Below are 17,018 nucleotides of genomic sequence, written 5' to 3'. Positions count from 1 at the left end.
AGTTGCTGTTTCCATAGATTGTCACTGTAAATTTCTGTTCTTTGTTATTCCTGGGTTCTTTCTTCTTTTATAGAATCTCCCTTATTATTTTTTGTAGGGCTGTCTTGGTGGTCAAATACTCTTTTAAACCTTGCCAGTCTTGGAAGCTCTTTATCTCCCTAGCCATTTTCAATGTCAACCTTGCTGGATCAAGTATTCTTGGCTGCATGTTCTTCTCATTTATTGCCCTGAATATGTCTTGCTAGCCCTTTCTGGCTTGTCAGGTTTCTGTGAACAGGTCTGACATTATTCTGATGGACCTTTCTCTGTACCTAAGGAATCTGTTACCCCTAGCTGCCCTCAGAAGCTCTTGTCTAAAATTATGATGCATCAGTTTCACAGTTAAGTGCCTCAACATCTTTCTAGATTCCTTAATCTTGGGGGTTGTGCTTTCTGCCTCTAGGACATGAACGCTTGTACCATTTTCCAAATTGGGGAGATTTTAATCCAGCATTTGTTCAACTATATCTTCTAGTCACTTCTCACCCACTCAGGGATCCCAATAATTCTGACATTGGAAAGTTTCATAGTGTCATTTATTTCCCTCATTCTGTTTTCATGGCTTCTAAACTGTTTGATGTAGGCCTTCTCCTGATCCTTTTTCTCTATCAGTTTGTCCTCTAGATCACTAGTTCTATCTTCTGCCTCAGTTACCTTATCTCTTAGATCAGATTGGATATCATTGATAGCACTTTTAACTTCTGCCATGTTGGCTCCTACTTCCACCCTCAGAGATTCTTTGTTGTCACTAATGGGTTTCTCTAACCTAGCCATTGACTGGATAATTGTTACCCTGAAGTCCCTTTCTGACATACTGTTTATGTCCATGTCCAGTAGTTCTCTGGCAGAAGGCAGAGTCTCTAAATTTTTCCTGTTGGGTGTTCCTTATTCTAGTCATTTTGGTGATAGGTTGTTGAGGGGATGTATAGCCAAATATATCAACCATGATCCAGGGAAGGTGCACCCCGGAAAGTTTTGGAATGATGGAAGTCACCACCAAATAGAAAGAAAAAATTTAAAAAGAGAGAAAAAGAGAAAAAAAAAGAGAGAACCCAGCCGACATGAACCCCCAAAGTAAGATTTATGAGGTATGTAAAGAAAAATAAACAAACAAAATGACCAACCAAAGAAAATGACAAGAAAAAAAATGAAGAACCCAGCCAAAATGAACCCCAAGAATAAGATTTATATATAAGAACAAAAGCGAATACACAGAAACACTGATAGAAGAAGATGGGAGGGTGGAAGGTTATTTTGGTTCTTCCTGGGCATATCTTGATGTCTTTGTTAAAGGACTCAACTTTTCAGAGATATGAGGAAATTAAAACTGATTTATATATAAAAGTAGTATTGAATAGGGAAAGAGGGTTACCTGCAGCATATATCTACATGTATATTAACCAAAAAGAAAAAAAAAAAAAGAAAAGAAAAGAAAAAGAAACCCAGGTATATGTATGAAAAAGTTCAAGTTAAAAAGTTATTATGGAATATGTTGTATTGAAACCTCTTGTAATGGTAAATAGGTTAAAAAAATTAAAAGAACAAGAAATGTGAGAACGAATTTAAAAAGTTGTATTTATGAAATATACAGGTTTTAGGGCAATGCAGGAAGCTTAATAGCTTAATATGTTATTTTCCCCTGATTCTGGGGTTTTACAGTTTCATAGGAACCCTGTGGTTGTTTTCCTCTTGTTCTTTGGCTTGCCTTCTGGGAGAGAGGCCTGCTGCACTGTTTTACTGTCAGTCTTGCTTGGATTGAGTTGTCCTGCAGGTTATCAAGGGGCTGCAGTCTGTGAAAACCAGTTTTTCGGGGTTTTGTTCTCTGGAGGTTTTTGTTCTTTGGCGGCTTTTTGTGGCTTTTCAGGGGGTCAGAGTAAAGAAAGAATCTGTCTGCACCCAGACCTCCTCCTCAGATAGAACCCTCAGACTGTTCTCCTCAATGTCCAGAACACATAGACGCCCCCTCTGCAAACTCCGCTGAACAGCGCAACCTCCCACAGGCAGTGTGCACACCCAGCCTTGTATCAGTATTTGCCCGGTTCCCCCACTTGTCTCTGCACCCCTATGCAGCTAAAACCAAGAGCAATATTGTTCCAGGGAGCCTGCCTCTGGTGGCTGCTTTTGCTGGGACTGCTGACTGGTTCTCTCAGTCACAGAGTGGTAGCATTCAGGCCCTCAGCCAGTCGCAGAAGGCCATGTTCCTAGACACTGCCAGCTAGCTCCCACACCAGGCTCTCTCAGGTGTGGGCAGAAGGGGAGTGCTCCTAGTGGAGCAGTGGTTCAAGCAGCAGAAAGCCACAAGCTCAGGGACCATGGACTGGAAACTCCACCAGACTTTCTCTGGAAGGGGTGGTCGCCGGTAGTGGCCGTCCAGGGTCTGTGGGCTTAAGATCTTTTGCTCTTTTTGAGTGCTTTAACCTCACTCCAAGTTAATGCTGGTCCCCAATCACAGGGCACTTTCATATTGTTGTATTATTTTCTAATGGGTCACTTCTGGTGGTTCCCTCCCCCTTCTGTTATTCTCCAGTAACAGTCAGAGCATTCCCACTCTGCTTTACCTCTCCACGGATGTCTTCTGCCACCATGGAGATCCAGAATGTATAATCTTACACCCCAGGCTGATTTCATGGGTGTTCAGAGTGTTCTGGTAGATATTTAGCTTATTCTAGGGGACCAGTTGGAACAGGGTCTTCTACTTCTCTGCCATCTTGCCCCTCTTCTCTCTCCGTTTTTCATTTTCTTATACTTTTTAATTTCTTCTTTGATTTCCTGGTTGACCCATTAATTGTTTAGTGACATGTTACTTGACCTCCATATATCTATGCTCTTTCCATATTTTTTCTTGTATTTGTCTTACAGATTCATAACGTTGTGGTCAGAAAAGTCACATAATATGTCATTGAACTTCTTGGATTTATTGAGGTTTATTTTGCGGTCTATTATATTTTCTATTCTGGATAATGTTCCATGTGCATTTCAAAAAGATGTGTATTCTATTTTTTGAATATATGTTATGAATATATCTGTTAAGTCCTTCTGTTCCAATTTGTTATTTCAAAGCCATTATTTTGTTGTTGATTTTCTTTTTAGATGATGTGTCCATTGTTGTAAATGGGGTGTTAAACGCCCCTGCCAGTATTGTATTATTATCAATTAGGTCCTTTATGTTTGTTATTAATTTTTATATATATATGGGTGCTCCTATACTGGGTGCATAAATATTTACAATTGTTTTATGTTCTTGTTTCATTGTCCTCCTTATTATTGTGCAGTGTCATTTTTTGTCTCTTGTTACAGTGTCTGTTTTAACATCTAGCTTTTCCAATATAAATATTGCTACTACAAGTTTCTTTTGACATCCATCTGTGTGACAGATATTCCTCAGTTCTCACACTTTTAATCTGACAATGTCTTTAGTTCTAAAATTAGTCTCCTTGTAGACAGCATGTAGATAGGTCTTTTTTTTTTTTAATATCCATTCTATGACCATATTTATTTTTTCCTACTGGAGCATTTACTCCATTTACATTCAATCCAGTCAGTGATAGATATGTGGTTTATTGTCATTTTATTATTTGTTATGTTGTTATTTCTGAAGATTTTCTCTCTGATCCTTCTATCTGTCTCTCTCTCTCTCACTCATCCTTTTCTGTATTTATGTAGTGGTGTATTTGGATTTCTTTCTCTCTCTTCTTTGCATACTTAGTCTTTTTGTTGTATGGGTATCATTAAATTTGTATATAACCATTTCTGCATATAGCAATCTATGTGAAGTTGATGGTTGTTTACATTTGAACCCACTCTTTACTCTTCTCCTCTCCATGTTTAAGGTAAATTTTGTTAGATTTTTTTCATACTTTCTTTTCTGAGTTCCTTGACGTTTTTTTTTTTTTTTAACAGAAATACTCATTTTTACTGCTTTTATGTTGGCTACCTCCAGCCTGTCACTTGTAGTGCCCTGCTGTGTGTCCTTTGTTTCCCAGGGCTTGGCACATCTGGGAGTGCACATGCAGAACACATGTGTTCTGCATGTGCACTGCTGTTTTGTCTGAGCTGCTTTATCCTTCAGGCCAATAGTTCCAGAGGCTGTCTTTCCCTGTTGTGAGAAGTATTTGGTCCTGGGATGAATGTGACATATTTTAAGTAGGTGTACTCTGGTCTACTTGTGAAATGAGAGCTGTCATCACCACGACTAGAACCAAGGCTTTGCAAATCTTCTGGGTTGGGGGACACAGTATAAGCAAGGATTTGTGCCTGTCTTCTAGAGAAGTGGGCCTTGACAGGGCAAGACTGGGAGAGGATGATTTCTGGAGCATGTGGCTTTGGTGTAACAAGTTAGGCAGTGAGCATTGGTCCTGGACTTGTTCTTTCAGGTGGCCCTGTACTTTTGCTGAGAAGGTGTGGGAAATGGCTCTAGCCAGTTCCTTTGCTCCCAGAGGGTCTCTCCATGAATGCTGCCTCTGTGGAATGCACTCTGAAATGAGCAAGTAACCTCCCTACTCTGTGCCTCAGGTGCTCCTCAGGTCACTGTCTCCATGCTCTATTTCCACAAGTTGTTTCCTTGCCTTCTCTCCAAGAGCAATACAATGCTATCCAGATCGCTGACCTTTTTTTTTTTTTTTAAAGATTTTATTTATTTATTTGTCAGAGAGAGAGCGAGTGAGAGCGAGCACAGGCAGACAGAGTGGAAGGCAGAGTCAGAGGGAGAAGCAGGCTCCCTGTGGAGCAAGGAGCCCAATGTGGGACTCGATCCCAGGACGTGGGATCATGACCTGAGCCACCAAGGCGTCCCAAGATCGCTGACCTTTAAAACTCTGCGATTTAAGTTCCACCTGTTGTCAGGAGTCTTAAAATTCAGCCCCTCTCACTTTCCATGCCAATTGTTATTTGTGCACTCCATGTGTGTTAGTCTGTCTCTCACCCTCCTCCATGACTGTGGCTCCCTCCTCACTGCAGCCACCGCAATCCATTTCTCTCTCAAACCACATGTCCAGTCTTCTACCTTCTTTGATGTGGCCTTTTCTCTACTTTTAGTCATGGAGTTTGTTCTGCTAGTCTTCAGATCAATTTCTTGATTACTTTGGATGATTTGGTAGTTATCTAGTTGTATCCATGGAGCAAGGAGAGTCTAGGGTCCTCCTACTCCTGCCATCTTCCAACAATCTATATTAAATCTATAAACATTAATAATAATTCTTAAATATCATCCAATATCCTGTCAATATTCAATTTTTTCCAATTGTCTCATAAATGTGTCACCAATATTTTCCCTCTTACTTTCTTTTTGGTCTCTGTATGCACTTATTTTTTCTTCAATTTTTCCTTCATTGAGGAGCTAGTTAATTCCCACAAAAATAACTCTGCACATGTCACTCTGGTCTTTGAAATAATTATATTTTATAGCACAGCCTTTCCTCAAACTCAACTTTCCATCATATTCCTAATATGCAAAAATAAAGGATAGTTTTATTTTGTTTAAGGGATGCATTATTGGGCATCTTTCATAATTTAAAACTCCTATAATCCCTCTGGAAAACAGCATGGAGGCTCCTCAAAAAGTTGAAAATAGAGCTACCCTATGACCCAGCAATTGCACTACTGGGTATTTACACTAAAGACACAAATATAGTGATCAGAAAGGGCACGTGCACCCAAATGTTTATAGCAGCAATGTCCACAATAGCCAAACTATGGAAAGAACCTATATGTCCATCAAGATGAATGGATAAAGAAGATGTGGTACACACACACACACACACACACACACAGGAATACTATGCAGCCATTAAAAATGAAATCTTGACATTTGCAATGACATGTATGGAACTAGTGGGTATTATGCTGAACAAAATAAGGCAATCAGAGAAAGACAATTATCATGTGGTCTCTATGATATGAGGAATTTGAGAGGCAGGGAGGGGGGTGGTTTGTGAGGGGATAGGGGAGGAAAAAATGAAACAAGATGGGATCAGGAGGGATACAAACCATAAGAGACTCTAAATCTCACAAAACAAACTGAGGGTTAATGAGGGGGAGAAGGGTAGAGAGAGGGTGGTTGGGTTTTGGACATTGGGAAGTGTATGTGCTATGGTGAGTGCTGTGAAATGCGTAAGCCTGATGATTCGCAGACCTGTACCCCTGGGGCAAATAATACATTATATGTTAATAAAAACAATTAAAAAAATAAAACTCCTATAACCCAAATCTAATTATGATAGAGAATGAAGCCTTGTTTTGTTAACAGGATAAAATAGTACCATTATTTCCAAGACTATCTTCAAGGTCCAGGGTGTTGTTTGACAATAGCATACACAATTCACAGTATCATTAACCTTTACATTAGTGGAATTTTTAGGAATTTTTAACTAGGTTGAGGTACTATGGGTTTTTAAAAAGTATGTTACCTATAAAATGGTCATTTAATTCATACTTTTAAATTTAAAGTTGGATGTTTTTGTTTTGCATATAATACAACTGACAATACTGTATCATTATTCCCTAAGCATATTGTCTGTTGCTATATCTCTATAGACAGCAATATATATCTTACCCCTTCTCTGCCTAAAGAATTCTTATCAATTCTCTAAGATCCATATATAATAGCTCTATCTCCTTGAAGCCTTCTCTCTTCTTGTCTAGACAGAATTTATTTTTCTTTTTTCTTCTTCTAAAATGCCCCGCTTTATATCTCTGCTGCATCACTTATTATGGTGTGACTATTAAGCTATTCATATTATTCTATCATTATAGTTAGTATGTTAGTATGCACTTCATGGGTAAACTCTTGCATTTGCCCTCACTGGGCTTAGCACAGTACTTACAGTTGATATGCAAAAAAATGTTGACTTTAAGTAATGTTATATGGTTATTATAAAGATTAAATGAAATAATTTGCCTGATGCAGTGCCTGGTTAGTACCAGTGTTCAGTAAAGTTTCCCTTCTTTTTTCTTCATACTCCAGCCTCACTTCTCTCAAATCCCTATGTATTCTGTCCATGAGAAGAAAATACAGATTTCTTGTTTTCATGGTTCACATGTCTCTTCTTCAGGGTACTGACTATTTTGCACCTTTCATTCATTCATTTATTTAAGGTCACTGGCTCTATTTATATCAGAGATCCTCCTCAGTCAGCAAACAGAGAGAAGATGACGTCTGCACCATTCCTGGATGCCAATCCTATGGAGAACTCATCACTAATTAGTGACATCAAGATTGAGCCCCCAGAAGAACTTCTGGATAATGATTTCAACCTGCCCCAGATGGAACCAGTTGACCTCTCTTTTCACAAGCCCAAGGCTTCTCTCCAGCCTGCCAACCTGCTGCAAGCTCCAGTACACTCTACCAAGCCACAGCCTGCTCTCCAGACACTTTTAGTGTCCACTTCAACATCTAACACAGTCACGTCAGCAAATACCCCTACAGTTCTGACTTCAGGCTCTATCCTGTCCTCCTCTCAGAGCACTGGTGGCCAGCAGATCTTACATGTGATTCACACCATGCCTTCAGTCAGGCTACCAAATAAATTGAGTGGTCTGAAGACTATCCCACTTGTGGTACAGTCACTGCCCATGGTATATACTACTTTGCTTGCAGATGGGGACCCTGCAGCCATTACAGTCCCACTCATTGGAGGAGATGGTAAAAATTCTGGATCAGGTAAGCTTCAGTGTGCCTCTTTCTGGACCTTGACTTCCTCCATCTATTCTCTTTTGGAAATGTCCTATTTCCTATCTCTTTTCACCCCTTTTAATTATTTGTGCACACAGCTTCAAGAATATTTATAAATACTATTTTTTATCATGTCTCTTCAGTGCTTAAGTATGTGCAATGAGCAGTGGGTGTGGTGCATAAACAATGAATCTTGGAACACTGAAAAAAATTAAATTAAATTAAAATTAAAAAAAAAAAAGAATGTGCAATGATGCTCTTTTGTTTAGTCCAGGCCTCTCAAATTGGGGCATATATATAATTGAGTGAAATACTATGTATCTTCCTGGAACCTGTGTGTTATTTGATAATAAGTAATTTAAAGCATTTTATATTTTAAAAATATGATTTTTATTAGAGAAAAATGTACAATTTGAGTAACCTTTTAAGATAAAGCTGCAATGCCAAAAATAGTTTTAAGCTTGTTAAGGCACACACCCTGGGACATTCTAAGAAAATGTGCTTATCTGTCTATGCCACTAGGAATGCTTTTGTGGAAAAGTTGAGAACATTTCTGTCCCTACATAAGTAGCCATGCTTACCACCTGCCTCTCCCAATACCATATCTTTTCTCTTCCCTACAGGTAAAATAGTTTTCTTTGAAATATTGCCATCTTCCCTGTGCTCCCCTCCATTTGGCATCTATCACACTCCATTTTACTTTTTTTATTTGCCTGTGTTACATGTATATGGACATTCTTCCCAAATGAATTATAAATTTCTCAAGGACAAAATCTCTTATTTCCTTTTGTGCATCTTCAGAGAAGTTAACACAATGGTAGATAGTAGTTGTCATGCAACAAATAATTTGATAAACAAACTTTAAAATATGTACAGGAGAGAGTTCATATGCTATAATCTTCCTTTTTATTTAATCTTAAAAATAAGTTCAGAATTCAGAAAGGAATAAATTAAGTCCCTCTTTCACCACTATCTCCCAGCCACCCAGTTCCCATCATGGAGATGTGTCTACTTTAGTTTGTCATTGGAAAGGATCAAAGACAATTGTATGATGTGGTTCAAAATCTTTAGCTTCACCACAGCTGTAGAATTAAAATCAGTTTTGTATGTTGTGCCTTAGGAAGGACATTGGGAAATTGGAATATAATCAAAAGAGAGAGTTAGGATGGTGAGAGATTTCAAATACATGTCTAAAAAGGAGCTGATAAATATTTAGCATGAATTTAAAAGACAAAGGGAGATATGTGGATGGAAATGACTAAAAATGAGATCTTAGCTCAGTATAAAAAACACTTTCTAACACTTTTCTCATTGAAATTTAATGCCTTGTAATCATTCCATCATCACCAAATGTAGGAGACTGAAAAACAACATACTAAGCATCGAACTGTTGAGACTCTGTAGTATTTTCTCTGAATAAAAATGATAATCTAGGGCACCTGGGTGGCTCAGTGGGTTAAGCCTCTGCCTTTGGCTCAGGTTATGATCCCAGGGTCCTGGGATTGAGCCCCACATCAGGCTTTCTGCTCAGCAGGGAACCTGCTTCCCCCCTCCACCTGTGCCTCCTTCTCTGCCTACTTGTGATCTCTTTCTCTCTGTAAATAAATAAATAAAATCTTTTAAAAAATAATCTACTAGTGGTTAATTGTGATAATGCTAAGTGTTTATGACAAAGTCTTGTCTTTGAGATTTCCCTGAGGGGTTAATTAAAATTTCAGTATCAGTTCCCATATAGAAAGAGAAAGACGAACAAAAAGGAAATGAGAAAATACAATTCCCTGAGAATTTGCTGATATCAAGGTAGTGATAACACTAAGCAATAATTTTACAGGGCTTTGAATTGCCCCCATAATATCCCTCAGTCATCCAGAGCCACTCTGAATAAACAAAATAAGTTTCAAATATTTCAGTGTAATTTTAAACTAAAACCATTAGCCCAATAGTCTCCAAAATGGATGCTTACACCTTGGTTGGGATGTGGGTGAATGAGGAATGCACACAAAACAGTCGGAGCACAAAAAGAAAGTATCAACGTTTCTACTTCTATTTTCTCACCCTTTACATGTTACTTTTATTTTTCACAATGTATACAAAATTTTAGTATACTAGGACATTTGTAACATATGTGCACACATGTATGCAGAGACACACATACACAGAAATGTATGCTTAAAACATTTTAGTGTACATACAATCAGAGTATGGAGATAACTGCAATAGCAAAATGTTCCACTCCCCCCACCACAACCTTATCGCCATGCTTAAGCTTCTCCTATATAGAAATTTTGAAGCTTTAACTAGATATAGGAGACAGGTGACCATTTGATTGAGTTTTGGTGGGGATCTGAAACAACAGTGATTGACAATAAATATTTGTGGGCTTCTCCCAAAATAGCTGAAAGGGAAAGATGCCAATATGAGTCAAGCACCTACTAGGTAGTAGGTATGTGTTTCATCTAATTAACCCATTTCCATTTGGGGGCACAAAAACCAAAAGAGATATCCTCATTTCTGAAGTGAACCTAGGCATTGATCTTTGGACAGTCAGTAAACTATTTAGAAAGTTCAACTCAACAAACACAAATTGAGCCAGACATGTCAGGACACCCTTGTTGTGGAGGCTAGAGATAGAAAATTAAATCATACTCAGGCCCTATCCTACTTAACTCAGCTATCCTAGAGAAGCTCATTCCAGTGGTACCAGAATGCTCCTATTACCTTCCCTCAAAGGAATTTTAGCTATGCTGAAAATTTTAAATGTTCTTCTCTTCATTTCATAAAAACACACTTCTTTCATCCTTGACTTTTCTTTGTTTCTCTATCTTGTTGCTACTTCTCATTGTGGGGCAAACTGGGAATCCTGAAAATGATCACAGAGGCATATATATTTGTAGCCCACACTGCTCTTTTTCTTTACATTTAGTTAAAATTGACACCACCTCCTTGTCTTCACTGGATATCCCAAGTGACAGTGAGGAGAGTGCAATTGAGAGTGGATTTTCGGCTTTACAAGGTATTCAGGGACTACAGCAAGAGTGAGTAGCTTTTGTCTTTATTTCAGGTCTGTCTTTATAATCATGTGTGTGTCTGTGGCAGAAGTGAAACAAATTCTCAGACACAATAGTAAGCATTTAAGGATAACAAAATATAGGTAGATCAGTGAAAAGATGGTGGAGGAGTAGGGGACCCTATATCAACCGGTCTGCTGAATTGAGATGTATATCTACCAGACCATTCTGAATAACCACAAAATCAGCCTGAGATATAACAAGATAGATCTGGATCTTTACAAACAGAATATCTCCAGTGGTCAGTCTTGAGGTATGAAGTGGGAGCCATGATTCCACTGGCAGATATCAGAAGATAAATGGAAGGGGGAGGGAGCTGCCATAAGCACTGGTGCCAGGAAGGTGAAATAACACAGGAACAAAAATGTGTCCCACAGTGGAGACTGGGCACAGATTTAAAAACCATTAGCAGAGGGGAAAGAACTTTAGGACAGCCCCAAAGACTGAAACCTGGAGCTATAGGAGCACACGTGTGAACTGGAAACAGCTTGCAGTTTTAAAAGCACAAAGGACAGAGATATGCCCAGCCCTGAGTGTGAGGGGTGGAGTTCAGCTCTTGGGTGCACAACCCAGAATCCTGTGGATATAGCAGCACAGACAGAAATGGAAAGAGTGTAACCTGTAGAGCTCAGTGAAGATCAGACTGCAATCTCTCTGTTCTGAGACACAGGTTTGTATATGGTCACTTTTTTTTTTTTAAGGTTTTATTTATTCATTCGACAGACAGAGATCACAAGTAGGCAGAGAGGAAGGCAAAGAAAGAGAGAGGAGGAAGCAGGCTCCCCATGGAGCAGAGCCTGATGCCGTACTCAATCCCAGGACCCCGAGATCATAACCTGAGTCAAAGGCAGAGTCCCTAACCCACTGAACCACCCAGGTGCCCCTGTATATGGTCACTTCTGCTCTGACTCTTGGAAGTGATGCAGAAAGCCACCAAGGAAAACCACCAGAGAACAAAAGCCCCCCAAAACCAGTTTATACTGCTCCACAGGGGGCAGGGCAATTCTGCTCAAATAGGAATGTCTGAGTAACAGTGTAGCAGGCCCTTCCTCCAGAAGATAGGGTGGAAGAACAAGAAGCCAACAACCCTATGAGCCCTATAAAACATGTGCATCTTGCTTGGATTGTGGTCAATGATTTGGACTCTGTACATTCTCCCAACCACCCTTCAACAGAAGGACTAAAAGGAGGAACCCCCCAAAAAGGAAGAACCAGAGACTGTGACCTCTGCCACGGAACAAATGGATATGGATATAACCAAGATGTCAGAAATAGACTTCAGAGTAACAATTATGAAGTCAATATCTAGGCTTGAGAAAAATATTAATGACAATATAGAATCTCTAAGGGCAGATGTGAGATCTGATCAGGTTGAATTTAAAAATGCTGTTAATGAAATTGGGTCTATAGTGGATACGCAGACTGCTAGGGTAAACAAGGCATAAGAATGAGTTAGTGAGATAGAGAGTAAGATGATAGAAAAGAAGGAAACCAAGTAGGCATAAGAAAAACAAATTAAAAACCAAGGAATCAAAATGAAAATGATTAGTGACTTAATGAAACATTCCAGTATCAGGATTATTGGGATCCCTGAGGGGTTGGAGAGAGAGGGAGGTCTAGAAGATTTATTTGAGCAAGTCTAGCCGAGAACTTCCCTAATCTGGGGAAGGAAACAAGCATTTGTGTCCAAGAGGCAAGAGAGGACCCCATTCAAGATCAGTGAGAACAGAGCAATGCCACATCATATCATAGTACAATTTGTAAATTATAGATCCAAGGAAACAATCTGAAAGTGGCAAGGGGGAGGAGATTTCTTATATACAGAGAGAAGAACATCAGAATAAAGTCAGACCTATCCACAGAGACATGGCAAGCCAGAAAGGGCTGGCAAGACATATTCAGTTTACTAAATGAGAAGAACAACAGCTAAGGACACTTTATCCAGCAAGACTGCCATTCAGAGTGGAGGGAGAGACAAGGAGCTTCCAAGACTGGGAGACACTGAGAGAATATGTGACTGCCAAGCTGGCCCTGCAAGAAATATTAAGGGGAGTTCTACAAAAGGAGAAAGACCTCAAGAGTGACATAGAACAGAAATTTACTCTCTATAGAAACAAAGACTTATCACAGGTAACATGACAACAATAAAATAATATTTTTCATTAATCACTCTCAATGAATGGCTGAAATGCTCCCACGAAAAAACACAAGGTGGTAGATTGCATTAAAAGACATGACCCAACCATATGCTGTCTACAAGAGATTAATTTTGAACCTAAAGACACATCCATACTGAAAGTGAAAGGATGGAGAACCATATTTCATGCCAACAGATGGCAAAAGAAAGCCGGGGTACCAATTCTCATGTCAGACAAATTAGATTTTAGGCTAAAGACTGTGGTTAGAAATATAGAAGGACACTATATCATTCTTAAAGGGTATAAACAAAAAAAGGATCTAAAAATTGTAAATATCTATGCTCCCAGCATGGCAGCAGCCAACTACATAAGCCAACTGTTAACCAAAATGAAGAGACATACTGATAATAGTATGTTAATAGTAGGAGACCTCAAAACTCCATTCTTAGTAATGGACAGACCATTTGAGCAGAAAATTAACAAAGAAACAAGAACTTTGAATGACACACTGGATGAGATGGACCTCATAGGTAAATATAGAATATTCCACGCTAAAACAACAGAATATTTATTCTTCTCAAACACACATGGAACTCTGTCCATAATAGACTACATTCTGGGTCACAAATCAGGTCTCAACTGATAACAAAATACTGCAATAATTGCCTACATATTCTCAGACTACAATGCTTTGAAACTGGAACTCAATCATAAGAAGAAGTTTGAAAGAAATTCAAACTCTGAGAAGCTAAAAACCATCCTGCTCAGGAATGTTTGGGTCAACCAGGAAACCAAAGAAGAACTTAAAAAATTGATGGAAACCAATAAGAAATGAAAGCACATGGGCCCCAAACCTATGGGATACAGCAAAGACTGTCCTGAAGGGGAAATACAAAGCCAGCCAAACCTCACTCAAAAAAATAGAAAAATCTCAAATACACAAATTAACTCTTCACTTTAAAGAACTGGAGAAAGAAGAGCAAATAAAGCCTGAGCCACACATGAGAAGAGAAATAATTAAGATTAGAGCAGAGATCAATGAATAAAAACCAGAACTACAGTAGAGCAGATCAATGAAACTAGAAGCTACTTCTTTGAAAGAATTAATAAGATTGATAAACCACTGGCAAGACTTATCCACAAGGCAAGAAAAAGGACCCAAATTAATAAAATTATGAATAAAAGGGGAGAGATCACACCTAACACCAAAGAAATGGAAATAGTAATCATAAATTATTATCAACAATTATATGCCCATAAATTAATCAACCTGGAAGAAATTGATGCCTTCCTGGAAACCTATAAACTATCAAGACTGAATCAGGAAGAAATTGACAAGCTGAATAGACCAATAGCCAGTAACAAGATGGAAGTAATGATCAAAAACTTCCCAAAAAGCAAGATTCCAGGCCTGATGGGTTCCCTAGGGAATTCTACCAAACATTCAAAGAAGAAATAATATCTACTCTCCTGAAGCTGTTTCAAAAAACAGAAACAGAAGGAAAACTTCCTTGAGGCCAACATTACCTTGATCCAAAAACCAGGTAAATATCCCATCAAAAAGGAGAATTTCCGACCAATATATCCCTGATGAGTATGGATGCCAAAATTCTCAACAAGATCCTAGTTAAATAGGATCCAACAGTACAGTAAAATGATTATGCACCATAACAAGCTGATATTTATCCCCAGGATGCAATAATGGTTCAACATGCACAAATCAATCAATGTGATAGGACAGGTTAGTAAGAGGAAATAAAAGAACCACATGGTCCTCTTAATTGATGCCAAAAAAAGCATTTGACATAATACAGCATCCCTTCCTGATTAAAATTCTTGAGTGTAGGGATAGAGGGAACTTCCCTCAATTTCATAAAAACCATCAATGAAAAGCCTACAGTGATTATCATTCTCAATGGGGGAAAAGCTAAGAGAATTTCCCTTAAGATCAAGAACATGACAAGGATGCCCACTCTTGCCACTATTTTTCAACATAGTACCAGAATTTCAACCAACAGCAATCAGACCATAAAAAGAAATAAATGTACTCAAGTTGATAAAAAAAAAAGAAGAAGTCAAATTCCCTTTTTGTAGATGACATGATACTTTATGTGGAAAACCCAAAAGACTCCACCCTCAAATTACTGGAAATCAAACAGCAATTCAGTAATGTGGCAGAATACAAAAGCAATGCACAGAAATCAATTGCTTTCCTATATACTAACAATGTAACTTTGGAAAGAGAAATTAGGGAATCAACTCCATTTAAAATAGCACCAAAAACCTTAAGATACCTTGGAATGAACCTAAACCAAAGAGGGAAACCTTCTATACTCTAGGAACTACAGAAAACTCATGAAGGAAACTGAAGGAGACACAAGAAAATGGAAAAACATTCCATGCTTATGGATCTGAAAAATCAACATTGTCAAAATGTATATGCTGCCCAAAGCAATCTATACTTTCAACACCATCCTGATCAAAATACCAATGGTACTTTTCAACATACTATAAAAAAAAATCTTAATATTTGTATAGAACCAGAAAAGACCCCAGTCACCAAGGGAGTGTTGAAAAAGTAAAATAAAGCTGGGGGCATCACATTGCACGATTTCAAGCTCTATTGCAAAGCTGTGATCACCAAGACAGCTTGGTACGAAAACAGACACATAAACCAATGGAACAGAAGAGAGAGCCCAGATATGGACTCTCAACTCTATGTCAAATAATCTTTGACAAAGCAGGAGAAAATATCCAATGGAAAAAAGAGTCTCTTCAATAAATGCTGCTGGGAAAATCTGATGGCAATATAGAGAAGAATTAAAGTGGACCATTCTCACTTCACAGACCTGTACCCCTGGGGATAAAAATATATGTTTATAAAAAATAAAAAATTAAAAATTAAAAAAAAATTTAAAAAAAAGTGGACCATTCTCTTACACGATATACAAAGATAAACTCAAAATGGATGAAAGACCTCAATGTGAGACAGGAATCCATCAAAACCCTAGAAGAGAACATAGGTAGTAACCTCTTCAACACTGGCCACAGAAACTTCCTTCAAGACAGGTCTTAAGTGTGGAGATTCCTTAAGAAATTAAAAATAGAGCTTCCTTATGATCCTGCATTTGCACTAGTAGGTATTTACCCCAAAGATACAGATGTAGTGAAAAGAAGGGCCATCTGTACCCCAATGTTCATAGCAGCAATGGCCACAATCGCCAAACTGTGGGGACAAAAATAGATACCCTTCAACAGACAAATAGATAAAGAAGATGTGGTCCATATATACTATGGAGTACTATGCTTCCATCAGAAAGGATGAATACCCAACTTTTGTATCAACGTGGACGGGACTGGAAGAGATTACACTGAGTGAAATAAGTCAAGCAGAGAGAGTCAATTATCATATGGTTTCACTTATTAGTGGAGCATAAGGAATAACACAGAGGACATGGGGAGATGGAGAGTAGAAGGGAGTTGGCAGAAATTGGAGGGAGAGACAAACCATGAGAGACTCTGGACTCTGAGGAACTGAGGGTTTGGGAGGGGAAGGGGAGGAACTAACTGAGGGTTTGGGAGGCAAAAGATGTTGGGTGAGCCTTGTGGTGGGTATTGTGGAGGACACGTATTGTATGGAGCACTGAGTGTGGTGCATAAACAATGAATTCTGGAACACTGAAAAGAAATTTAAAAAATAAATATATTTTTTTAAAAGCAGGTCTCTAAAGTCAAGGGAAACAAAAAATGAACTTTTGGGCTTCATCAAGATAAAGAACTGCACAGCAAAGGAGACAGTCAACAAAACAAAGAGGCAACCCACAGAATGAAAGAAGATATTTTCAAATCACACTACAAGATAAAAGGCAAGGTATTCATGATCTATAAAGAACATTTTAAACTGAACACCCCCAAAAAACCAAAAGAAAATAATAATCTAGTCAAAAAATGGTCAGAAGTCATGAACAGACACTTCTCCAAAGAATACATAGAAGTGGCTAACAAACATTAAAAATTTTGAACACCATTAACTTTCAGGGAAATTCAAATCAAAGAGAAATACCACCCTACACCATTAGAAAGGGAAAAAATTAACAAGGCAAG

General features: G+C 38.4%; 1 protein-coding gene across 1 annotated transcript in view; it reads left to right on the top strand.

Annotated features, from left to right (window-relative positions):
• KLF8 (Kruppel like factor 8) overlaps positions 1-17,018 on the top strand; it is an 89,348-nt gene that overhangs the window by 29,744 nt on the left and 42,586 nt on the right. The window contains exons 2-3 of the mRNA XM_045072787.1: positions 7,132-7,696; positions 10,632-10,743. Of these exons, the coding sequence (XP_044928722.1) occupies positions 7,132-7,696; positions 10,632-10,743 (677 nt within the window). The remainder of the gene's footprint in view (positions 1-7,131; positions 7,697-10,631; positions 10,744-17,018) is intronic.

The sequence above is a fragment of the Mustela putorius genome, unplaced genomic scaffold (assembly GCF_011764305.1).
Source record: "Mustela putorius furo isolate JIRA1106 unplaced genomic scaffold, ASM1176430v1.1 tig00004121_pilon_pilon_pilon, whole genome shotgun sequence".
In the NCBI taxonomy this organism is placed as follows: domain Eukaryota; kingdom Metazoa; phylum Chordata; class Mammalia; order Carnivora; family Mustelidae; genus Mustela; species Mustela putorius.
Note: the sequence above shows the minus strand (reverse complement) of the source record. Positions and strands in the feature narration are given on the sequence as shown.